This window comes from Choloepus didactylus, chromosome 5 (assembly GCF_015220235.1).
Source record: "Choloepus didactylus isolate mChoDid1 chromosome 5, mChoDid1.pri, whole genome shotgun sequence".
NCBI classification, from domain to species: domain Eukaryota; kingdom Metazoa; phylum Chordata; class Mammalia; order Pilosa; family Megalonychidae; genus Choloepus; species Choloepus didactylus.
This window is the reverse complement of record NC_051311.1, coordinates 17,945,509-17,958,266: the sequence shown is the minus strand read 5'-3', so window position 1 is coordinate 17,958,266 and position 12,758 is coordinate 17,945,509. Positions and strand designations below refer to the sequence as shown.

General features: G+C 35.9%; 1 protein-coding gene across 17 annotated transcripts in view; it reads left to right on the top strand.

The window, feature by feature from the left end:
• The window catches only part of PARD3 (par-3 family cell polarity regulator), a 680,011-nt gene that overhangs the window by 349,394 nt on the left and 317,859 nt on the right, over nucleotides 1–12,758 (top strand). For all 17 annotated transcript variants that reach the window (XM_037835598.1, XM_037835600.1, XM_037835599.1 and 14 more), the window contains exon 5: nucleotides 4,901–5,032. In XM_037835598.1, coding sequence (XP_037691526.1) covers nucleotides 4,901–5,032 — 132 coding nt within the window. The remainder of the gene's footprint in view (nucleotides 1–4,900; nucleotides 5,033–12,758) is intronic.

Here is a 12,758-nt window from a genome sequence, read left to right as displayed (position 1 = left end):
GTATTTTTCTTATATAATCTTTTAGATAATGTAGTGACTTTACTGTAATAAATTATTACATTAGAATCATTAGAATATTTATAAATTTTTCATAGTTACTACTGATAGATTTTTATAAGTCTAAAAAGATTTCTGTTTATGCTTTGAAGTGTATTATATATACACCTACATAGAATGGAGGCATTTGCTTGATTTTTGAATTAAATTTAAACCACAGTCTCCAATTTATTATAAAGGCAACTCTAATTTGTTGAAAAAAATATTAATTTGATGGCTTTGTTTTCCAATCTTTAGATAATGAAATATAGGTGTTTCAATATACTTGATTTAAAATTCTGCCTTTTTGTAGTTATTACAGTTTGATCTATAAATGAATATAGACGGTATTATATAGATATAGTTAAAATTACCATATTTAAAAAAAATCGTTGATACTGAAAGGCATATTGCAAATTGAAGAGACTAGAATGCATTGTGTGCATTTCAGTTGGAAATATCCAAGTATATATTGTGAAATAGAAAGTACTTGCATGTTATGCTGTGTATTGATATACTCATATCATGAATACATGACTGTTGAGATGTATTTACATGATATGTAAAAACATATCATAGCTTTACATGACTAAAGCTTTACATGTACTTGATCCAAATTTTTGGCTGGATTGTGAGGAAGAATATTGTTAAAATGCTAGCAGTGCCTGCAGGATACTATCAACAATATAAATGTGTGTGTTGCATAGTGATTAATAACATATTTTAGAAATTCTTCTCATAGTTGATAATGACTTAATATTACTACAATAAACTGATCCTTTCAGACATTATAAATAAATTAATACATGGATTTGTTATTGACTTTCCAATAACAATGTTGAATTGGAAAACTTTTTTGTTATGAGGGGTTAATGTCAGCTTTATTTTTCTTATCCCTTAGCAGCTCAAAGTTGATTCTACAAATATAAAAGTATGGAATTTTTCAGGTATAGTTCAAAAGGGACAGACCTTTTGATTTTTAGCCAGTATCTGTCTTAATATGATTATTATGTGATGCTCTGCTGTGTGGATTACATGTCACAATTGGAGGTAGGATGTTGTCACCTATCTGACAGAAATGGAGAAATGACACATTGTTTTTTAAATGTAATTGGAAATAGACACATTTTTTCCATAGACATTGTATACTTTAGATGTGACCTTAAATTGAAATAGACATAACAAGGTATATTTCTTTTAGTATAAATCTGAAAATACAGTAGTTTTATCTTGATACTTTTTTAAGCATTTCCTTATATATCCAAAAAAATAAAGTGTTCTTTAAGTATTCTGGGATTCTGAAACTATGTGAAGATTGTAAATGTAAAAATATTCACGAGAAAGCCATCAACATTGATGTATGCCACTGTGCTAAGTGCTTGGGTTTAAAGGTGAATGGCAATGTTCTGCCCAGATTTCTGTTATAGTGAAATAGCAATTTTAACAATTAAATTATAAGTTAGAACTATAATTAGAAGTAAAATTAGAATATAGTGGTAACAAAGGGCGTGGCAGAATTAGTTCTGTTGAGAATCAGAGAATGCATCTTAAAGAAAGTAGCATTTGAACTGGGCTTTGACGAATGGGAGGTATTTTTATAGAAGAAATGTTACTGGAAGGTTAGGCCCAGGGAAAGCTTGAGTAAAAGTCTTCGTGTGTGATGCAGTGAGCACGATTGTCTGAAACTTCCTCTGGTCTAGCTGCAGTGTTTGCCACAGGTGTAATGCGGTTCAACATACAATTTAGAAAAATCCTATGTCAGGAAGCAGTGGAGAACACTGCTAGAGAGTACGGCTTCAGCCAGAGTCCAAAGGGTATGATGAGAGATGGTTCTTAACTAGGGTGATGGCCAAGGAATGAAATGTTGGCAAAGAACACTGAATCCACCAAACTTTGTAACTGTGACAATTAGAGAGGAAGGAGAGAGAAGAAATGATTTTGAATATTTTGGGGAAGGGTGGGTGGGTTGATATAAAAGATGGGTTTCATTTTGGGTCTGTTGCGTTTGAAGAACCTTTAGGACATCCTGTTAAAAATTTAGATCTTGAACTCGGGAAAAAGGTTGGTGTTGGTGACCAGTGCCTAGAAGTTGTTAGGGTAGAGGATTCTGAAATTGTGTACTTTCGGAGCTTGTCCAGGGAGACAGCACTAAGCAGTCATACAGTTAACAGAGGCCATTTAAGGAAGAATGATGATAATGTATCATTAAAATGATGGCCATCCAGAAAGAGCAGAGGAGTGCCAGTAGCTCATTGAATTCCAGAAACCCAGAAAAGTCAGAATTGTGTGGTCTCTGATCTCTTCATTTTAATGATGTATTTTTTCCTTTGCAAGCGATACCTGGCACTATGCAAACATCCATTTCCCCATCAACTTTTCACCTAACAATTTTAGCATCCGTTGATTATTGTTGCCTGAATGAATTATTTCATTAGGAGCTGAAAATGGTGATTTTTCTAAATCTATTATGTATGCTACTTCCATTACTTGTCATTCTTCTCAAAAGACAAGCTTCTCCTCATTAACTGGCACTGTTTGGTTTCTATAAAATACAGTTTTTACTGAAAGGCAGGATAGATTTTTAATACTTTCTGTTTACTTATTCATTTTCAAAGTCAGGAGTTGATGTGATCATCACCTGCAGTGGTGGAAAATGAGTATAAAAGTCAGGTCCCTAGCCTTGCCCTAAAAAGTTTTTCTCCACACCTGTTCAGTCCTCTTTGTAGACATTTAAGTTTCTGTCATTAATAAATTTATCCACCCTTTATGTCTTTATATAAATTTCTTGCTAGTATGTTTATTTCTATCATGTAAAGCAACAGCTCATTTGTTCTGCAGTTGTCATAATCAGATTTTAAGAAGAGGCTCTTAGTATTTTGAGATTTGGTGAGCTTTAATTTCTTTATTTCTTCACTCTTTCCTTTAGACTTTGACCATTTCCTCTTACCATTTCCATACTGTAAACACAGTTGTTCCATAATCCCTGTGCGCTGAGGAGCCTCTTTTAAAGGCAGCATTTCCTTTGTACTTGTGGTTATGCTTCATTACAGCTTTCTTGAGGTACAGTAACCAGAAATGTATAGTTTTTTCTAGTGAAAATTATTTACTTGCTGCTAAAGTTTAATTCTGATACTGAGTTTTTAAGTTCATATTATTTTTTATGGATTAATTCTTTAAAAAAATCAGTTTCAAAGTTCTATATCAAAGGTTATACTGGTAAATATGTGCAGATTTTTGGTTTTGGTTGATGCATTTTCATATCACATAGTATTGACAGAGAATACTGTCTTAGTTTGCCTGAGCTGCTATTAAAAATACCACACAGTCGGTTGGCTAAAATATTGGGAATTTATAGGCTCGTGGTGCAGAGGCCACAAGTACAAATGAAGGCTTCGGCAAGACCATGCTTTCTCCCCAAAGACTGTCGCGTTCTGGTGCTGGCTTGCCATAATCCTTGGGGTTCCTTGTCTCGGATCTCTGCATCTTCTCACATGGGGACATCCTCTCCTTTCTCCCTCTCTGCCCTTCTGGTTCCCACTGACTTCCCGCTGCTCCCTGTGGCTTCTCTTTATAGAGGCCTCCAGCAATCCAGATTTAAGATGCACTCTGATTCAGTTTGCCACACTTCAATTAAATATAACCTCTTCAAAAGGTCCTGTATACAATGGGTTCACACCTACAGAAACATGGATTAGGATTAAGAACACGTCTAAATTGGGGAACATAATTCAAACTATCATGAATACCTAGACTAAGAATTCATTTTTAAGTTTTGTTATTTGGTGGACTCACAAAGCAAGAGAAAACAGTATCCTGTTCAACAGCTAAGGTTGATATGATGCAAACATTTTATATTGCACTTTTTGTTTCTGTTTCACTTGATTGCTAAAATAGTTTGAATAATGAAGAATAAACAATAATATTTGCAGACAACTCTTAACAGACTTATTAATGGGAGTATTTCAATACTTCTCTTAAAGTGGAGCACTGATACAAATAGATTGAACTGAGGTTGGAATTTTTAATTTGATCTTGTAGGAGATAATCTAGATTTAGTTATTGTACTTAAAAGTTTGACTTCCTTAGCTTTCTCATTTCTTTTCAGAACATTGAAATTAAGTTTGATAGTCCAAATGCCAAAGGAAGTTGTTATAATTTGTTATTTGAAAGAAATATCCAGTACATTTGGTTGTTCTGAAGAGGATTAAATAGATATTTATTGCCTAAATAGGTTCATATGTACAGACATCAGTTGCCTTAGGAATGTCCAAGGGAACAATTATGCACCTATAATATACGAAGTGTTGTGATAGGCCAATTTTTTTCTTTACTTGATGCTTGAGTTGATGCTACTGACCACCATGTGAAGTAGATGTAGGTGACATATCACGTCTAGAAAGTCCTAAGATTTATTTTGACCAAAGTGAAAAACTAGAAGCCTCCAGATAGAGAGCCGATTCAGTGATCTTCCTTGTTTTAAACATTTTTGATGAATTGTAGAAGGTACCTCACAATATAATTGTAAGATTCAAAAGAAGAAAAGAAAAAATACCAAAATGGAGACCTGTTTTTCACTTTCTGGTGTGCATTCTTGGCCTGGGGAGACTGATTTGGGTGGGAGGGCGAGTGTGGGATTTTGTCTCCCGGCACCTCCCTGTATGTGTTTGACTCGCCTGCTTCGGTCATTAGTCTCCTCTGTCCTAATCTGTGTGGAATTTCCTCAATCAGCTGTTTTGTATAGGCTTGAGGAAATATTTGAAATATGTGGAACTGTTTTTCAGCTGTTTTTGAAAAACCAGTTATAGCATTAATTTGCAAGGTCTGTTTTTTTTTACAAGACATGTCTATGTTTCTTTTTGAATAGAAAGATGAAAACTACAGAAGCCTCCCACGGGATACCAGTAACTGGTCTAACCAATTTCAGAGGGACAATGCTCGCTCGTCCCTGAGTGCCAGTCATCCAATGGTGGACAAGTGGCTGGAGAAGCAAGAACAGGTAACATCTGTGAATCCTAACACATGCGTCATTGATGTAACATCCTAGCCATTCCCCAAAGAGGTTTCCCCCATAACAATGGTGATTGAAGGTAAATTATTCTAACCAACTTTAAGTATCAGGCTCTATGTTAGAGTTCATCTAACATAAACTAATTGTATTTCTGCAATGGTCCCTGATCAAACATTTCTTAAGAGAAGTTGTGATTATTTGCTGTAGATTCTGCAGGATCATGACTTTAGAGTTTGTCATGTTGCTGAGGCACAGGTGTAATGCAGTCAATGAAGACTTTCCAGGCAGACTAAAGGCTCTTTAATTCATCAATAGACAATAGCTCACAGGATATGAAGAAGCAAATTAAAATTTTCTCTTATGCCAGACTTCATTTTATAAGATGAACATCGGCTATAGTGGTGTTTCAGAATTTAGATTATTTTGTCAGGTTTGGGGATTTATCTCTTCATAAATGTCAAGGACCTATTTTATAGTATTTAAGTTTATTTTGCATTGCAGTCATTTGCAGTTCAGGAAATCAGAGTAGTTTACCACTCAGGTAGAAAAACTGTTTCTCATTTTCGGAAGAATGATTATTTGCAAAATTGTTACAGTTACATCACTGTTAGAGAAGCAAATTTGCCTTAGCTTCATATGTAGACTAAGAATTTAACTTTATTTTCTTTGTAGTTTTAATAGTTAAAAAAAAATACATACTTGGTCACTTGGTTGTTTTTTTATACATACCTGGTCACTTGGTTTTCTTAAAGAAGTTCGCATGGATGGAAAACGAGGTAGGTACTCAGTAAAAAAATGTTTTGTTGTTGATCTGATTCAATAATTATTAAATTCATTAAGAATTCTTTTCTCTAGATATTGGAATAGATGTTTTCCATTTAGATTTCTCAGTGGGAGAAATTTTTTTTTAATTTCATCTCAGTCTATGTTTTATATTGAGGATCTCCTAAAATAATTGTGCATGTGAGAGGGTGTGTGGCAATTGTGAAACAACAACAAAAAGGACAGTTTGCTTTTGATACCATTAATGGTATTTACTGATTTTTATCATAATGAAAGTTAGATACATTCATTGTGGGATGGAAATAATTTTAAACAATAAAAAATACATGGATGTTCTACTTAGAAAACAATTTTCTTAAAATACTACCAGATTTTGAAGTTAATTTATGTTATTTTATATCTCTTTGAAATAAATGTTTTCAAGATTTAGTTTAGCTTAGACACTGGCATCAGAATGGCTTGTCGGTCTTCCTGGCTATTTGTCATATCTGAGTTTTGGGCCCATTACTAAACCTGTCCATACCTCAGTTTACTTGTCTGTCAAACAGGGTAATCAGAGAACCCAACTCATAGGGTTCTGTGTCACCTGATGTAGTACCTGCAGAGAGTTTAGACTCATGCCTGGCATCCAGAAGCGCTCAACACGTCTTGATATGTTAGTTAGAAAAAATGTGGCTGCTAATAATAGAAAACCTAACTAAAAGCAGATTAAATAATAAAGACAATTCCTAATTAATAGAACAAGAAGTCTGGAGGAAGGGAAGGCCAGAAGGTTTAATTTGCAGCTCGGCGGCATCATTGCAGTCTCCAGTTCTCCATCTTTTCAGGGAGTCACCCAGCATATTGGCTTTGTTCTCCAGCTTGTCCTCTCCTGTCAGCCTTCCAACCCTCACATCCTGCAGGAGGGGAAAGGGAACAGGGACTTTTTCTTCCTGGCTCTTTTTGAAAGCAAATAAACTTTCCCCACAAGCCCCTAAGCAGATGTCCCTTCCTGTTTTGTTGGTCAGAATTTCTTGACATGCCCATTTTTTTAAAAAAATTCAGTTTTGAGATATATTCGCATACCATACAGTCATCCATGGTGTACAATCAGCTGTTCACAGTACTATCATATAGTTGTGCATTCATCACCCCAATCTATTTTTGAACATTTTCCTTACACCAGAAAGAATCAGAATCAGAATAAAAAATAAAAATAAAAAAGATCACCCAAATCACGCCCCCCCCCATCCCATCCCACCCTATTTTTCATTTAGGTTTTGTCCCCATTTTTCTACTCATCCATCCATACACTGGATAAAGGAAGTGTGATCCACAAGGTTTTCACAGTCACACTGTCACCCCTTGTAAGCTACATTTTATGCAGTTGTCTTCAAGAGGCAAGGCTACTGAATTGGAATTTGGTAGTTTCAGGTATTTACTTCTAGCTATTCCAATACATTAAAACCTAAAAAGGGTTATCTATATAGTGTGTAAGAATGTCCACCAGAGTGACCTCTTGACTCCATTTGAAATCTCTCAGCCACTGAAGCTTTGTTTCGTTTCATTTCACATCCCCCTTTTGGTCGAGATGATGTTCTCAATCCCACAATGCCGGGTCCAGATTCATCCCTGGGAGTCATATCCTGCGTTGCCAGGAAGATTTACACCCCTGGGAGTCAGGTGCCAAGGTGAGGGGAGGGCAGCGAGATCACCTGCAAAGGTGGCTTAGTTGGAGAGAGAGGTTGACATGCCCATTTTTTTTTTTTTTAATTCAGTTTTATTGAAATATATTCACAAACCATACAGTCATCCATGGTATACAATCAACTGTTCACAGTATGATCATATAGTTATGTGTTCATCACCACAATCTATTTCTGAACATTTTCCTTACATCAGAAAGAATCAGAATAAGAATAAAAAATAAAAGTGAAAAGAGAATACCCAAACCATCCCCCCATCCCACCCTATTTGTCATTTAGTTTTTACTCCCATTTTTCTACTGATTTTTTTTCAATTTTTTAACTTTGTTTATCAAAAAATTAAAAACAAACAGGCAAACAACAACCAAAAAAACCCCACAACATTTCAAACAAAGCAATGGATTAAGGAAAACAAATAACCTAAAATAACTACTTTGCTTCCAATATGTTCCTACCATACCCCAAGAAAATTAATAAACCATGTCCAAACAGAGGAGTAAGAAAAACAAATAATCTAAAATAACTACATTGCTTCCAACATGTTCCTACCATACCCCAAGAAAATTAACAACCCCTAAGAAAACAAAGGAATAAGAGAAAAAAAAAAACCTAAAATAACTCTATTGCTTCCAACATGATCTTACTATATCCAAGAAAGTTTACAAACCATAATCATTTCTGAGCATTCCCATAACATTGAGATTACTCTCCATAGTTTATCTGTTCTTATTAGATTATCATTCCCCCTCCACTAATTGGTATCTCTAGGTCCCCTACATTCTACAGTATAAAACATTGTACATTTTTCACAGAATTCACATTAGTGGTAACATACAATATCTCTCTTTTTGTGCCTGGCTTATTTTGCTCAGCATTATGTCTTTTTTTTTTTTTTTTTTTTTTTAATCTTCATTTTATTGAGATATATTCATATACCACGCAGTCATACAAAACAAATCGTACTTTCGATTGTTCACAGTACCATTACATAGTTGTACATTCATCACCCAAATCAATCCCTGACACCTTCATTAGCACACACACAAGAATAACAAGAATAATAATTAGAGTGAAAAAGAGCAATTGAAGTAAAAAAGAACACTGGGTACCTTTGTCTGTTTGTTTCCTTCCCCTATTTTTCTACTCATCCATCCATAAACTAGACAAAGTGGAGTGTGGTCCTTATGGCTTTCCCAATCCCCTTGTCACCCCTCATAAGCTACATTTTTATACAACTGTCTTCGAGATTCATGGGTTCTGGGTTGTAGTTTGATAGTTTCAGGTATCCACCACCAGCTACCCCAATTCTTTAGAACCTAAAAAGGGTTGTGTAAAGTGTGCGTAAGAGTGCCCACCAGAGTGACCTCTCGGCTCCTTTTGGATTCTCTCTGCCACTGAAGCTTATTTCATTTCCTTTCACATCCCCCTTTTGGTCAAGAAGATGTTCTCCGTCCCACGATGCCAGGTCTACATTCCTCCCCGGGAGTCATATTCCACGTTGCCAGGGAGATTCACTCCCCTGGGTGTCTGATCCCACGTAGGGGGGAGGGACATGCCCATTTTTAAATCAAAGGAAGTAAAATAACTACAGTTGGATTAGACAAATTGAGCTGATGGGGGTGGGTGGCAGCCTTCCCCAGAGTGCATGCTTGCTCATACCTGAACCTGATTGGGGTTCTGTTAAAGCAAGGAAGGGGGGAATAGTGTTGGCATAGGTGGGGGTTAGTTGGCAACCAACAGATCGCTAAATATGCTAAATATGACTACTTCTACTGTAAGATTAGGAGAAAATATTGGCAGCCTCAGAGTTTCTCAAATGATACATTTCATTACATTATAAAGATATGCCCTATCTTACTATTGCAGTTGTAGATCTATTTTAAGGAAGTAGTATAGTTTTTTTGTAATTTTGACTATAAAATAGTTCCTTTTTAAAGAAAAAAGATTGCATTGAGAATCCACACCTTTTTTTTCTTCCCCACACACTGAATTGTGATTTTCTTTTGTTGATTATTTGAAGTATTTGTTGTATGTTCAAACAGGGGTCTTTTTTTGTTTTGTTTTGTTTTTAAAGCATGTAGTCTTATTCTCTCAGTCTATGAAGATAACGGTAGCTAACTGATTCTTAAACCTAAAAACTTCTTCCTTGGCATAGTTTAAAAAATGATGATCCCTTCACTAAAACTGATATTAATGAGGCTGTGTACACCTGGAAGAGTAGAAGCCATTGGTGATTTCCCATCAGCGGGTTAATTAATTAGTGTAAAAACTGTTCAACAGGACAAGGACAGTGGAAGGAAACCTATTTTAAAAATTGGGCAAGAAATAGAATATAAAAATATGCTATTTGGGGAGAAGAAGAAGAATAGGTTTTGTTGGATACCACTGGAAAGCCAGTTCAGCCATTCTCATTTAATTGTGAATTTATTCTGTTAAATACTCTCCATGAGTAATCTGACTTCAGTGGCCTGACACCTGTTTTGCAGCTTTGTTTCTTTTTAGTTTTTGCCATTAACAAGATAATACAGCAATGGCATCCCATAGATAAAAGAATGTTTTTATGTACTTAAAAAACACGTGCACCCTCTGCTGTCACTATTTGGGATCCATCAGGATAGAACCGATGGCTGTCTTATTTTAGTTATGGCCTCTAGGCAGAAGAGGTCAATGGAGTTCTAGATTTTATATACCTCCAGTGGTTGTGTTTTTGCTCTGGTTCCTACTGGAGTGCTTGTCTCTCGTTATCTTTGTCTTTGAAGGCAATTACGGCCACACCTGCTGTACCAGTGGGAATGAACTCGATGGATGAAAGGACAAAAGACCATATTCAAGTGCTGAGCTAGCAGGGTACCTTTACAAGCGATGAGTGTCTTACTCTTTGTGTGGGACTGATATGTAAGGGGATATTGAAAAGTCTTTCCCTTTCTCAGAATATTTGTAAGTTTTATTCTTCTGTAATAACAGGTAGGTGATATATTGTCTTAGAACTCTGTACCTGGAAAGCACCTGGGCGAGGCACAGCATGATATCCAGAAACTGGAGCCTTGCTTTCCAGTGACTGTTTCGCCATGCTCAGATGAATGGCCTGTGATCGAAAGCTTCATCAGGTTCATCTCACATTGTTGAAGACTGTGTAGCTTGAAAGAGCATCTTTTTCTTGAGTCAGTCTTGTGACTTCCTTCTTTCTGGGGGATCTCAGAGGAAACACAAAGTATTTGAAAACTAAAGGAGTTGTCGAACATGTATTACCTTGAAAGAGCCTTCGTGCTCCTGAAATTTTCACTCTGAGACCCCAGAGACAAGCAAAAAACAGCAAAACTTTAATTTTGATGGCTGTCCGTGGTTTAGGAAGTTTGAATTCCTTTTAACCATGACCATCTGCCTGCCTCTGCCCAGACTATACTTTAATATTGGCAGATAAATAGATCATAAGTTGACTTTGTTCTTATATCCCCACACTGTATTGCCACTAATAAATTCCACGAAAGAGGAGACAGGAACTTTACAATGCTTGATTAGAAGAGTTTAGGACCAAAAAGTAGAGGGACCTTAAGGGAAATAGAAGATAATTGGGAGCTTGCCATTTTCACTACCTTGTCTTGGTGAACAGGCCTGTGCCCAATTAGCAGAAGGGCTTTCTACCTCCACTGCAGCTCTGCTGGAGAGGTCTGACTGCCTTGACCTTTAGAGAAAACTCCATGTTTTAGGGTTCTTTCCTTCAAGCAAAAGCTTCATCTAACTGGCGCGTTTTACTAAAGGAAGTGAACTGTGAGTGAAACTACCTTAAATGTCATAAATGTCAGTGATGACACGATTCAAACGTGACATTGAATGTGCTGTGCCCTGACCTTTGTATCTGCCGGTCCATGAGGGGTCCCACACCCAGCAGCAAAGTCTCAAAGCCAGAGTTTTAGGAGCAATGGCAACGTCTTTTTTTTTTTCCTTTTTCTTTTTCTTATTCTAGGCGCTTTTGTCTCCCTTTCTAGCCATGCTTCTTTGCCCCACCCTTGTGTTCTGCATGCATGAGACAACATTCCTAACCTCTTATTATTTATTCCTTCTGAAATGAAAATGACTAATCTGTGGCCAGTGTCTGCTTATAGTTTATCCTGTACTTAAGTCCTAGATTTTAGCAGTAGAGAACAGCTTTGTTCAATAAAAACAGGTTTAGATAAAATAATGCTAGAGAATGATTGTCACATCATTTGTTTTATTTGCAAAGAAAGGTAAAGTTTTCTGCTTATTCTGACGTTTTTTAAACATTTAAAAATATTTACACTTTATAAATAATATTCAGGTGATACACAATAAGTATATTCAAAAATCATGGAAAAATGAATTTCTATTTCTAAAAATGAAGGTGTTTCCTATTTACTTTTCATTAGAATTTGATTTAAGGTCACAATTTTAAAGATCTAAAGTAAAAATAAATTTAGTTGAGTTGAGACAGTCAATAAGGCACTGGCTTCTGTCTGTTTTAACTTGATGTTATAAAATGATGAGTGTCAGGGGCAGTCAGGCTGCAGTTCCTGTTTCCCACTGCTTTTTTCACTCATCTGCCTGCATAGGTGAAGATTCACTTCCTTTTTCCAAGTGCTTAATAACCTTTCCTATATGGAAAAAAAAATTTTTTTCCCCTCATTTAGCTCAGACCTAGGACTTAAAAAAGTTGGTTTCTAGAATGTGAAATGATGATAATTTCTTAATTGCAAAACTAGGAGATGCTTCTTCAGAAATATGATTACAATAGCTGCAAACTGATCAGTGGAATGATCATAAGAGTCTTGGCATTAAAACATGGGAGCTCTAGAAATTCTGATGTGGGAGTTTGGTGCTGTCAAATAGCAATTGAAAAGGTGGATTGTTTCTTAGCTCATAGGCACTGAGTAAACAAATGACTGTTCTGGTTATCTGAATAAAAATAATCAAAGCTCCCTCACTCCAAATGCTAAAGCTCCACAGTTTTCTGTTAAAACCAGGGTGATTTACCAATATCATTTCCAGATTGGTAAACCTTTGCAAAATTTGTGCAGAGGCAAACATAACTGTTAATCTGTAGCAGTGGCAATGTAGGAACTAAAAACATCAAGATCATTTTCAAATTAAATTTAGTTTTCACTTTAAAATACCAGAGAATTTAAAATTTTGTAACTGAAATCTGTTGTGTTCACCGTAATACCAAAAACAAAATCAAAGCAACCTTTTAAGGGAGTTGCTACATCACCTGGATATATTAGTGCCAATAG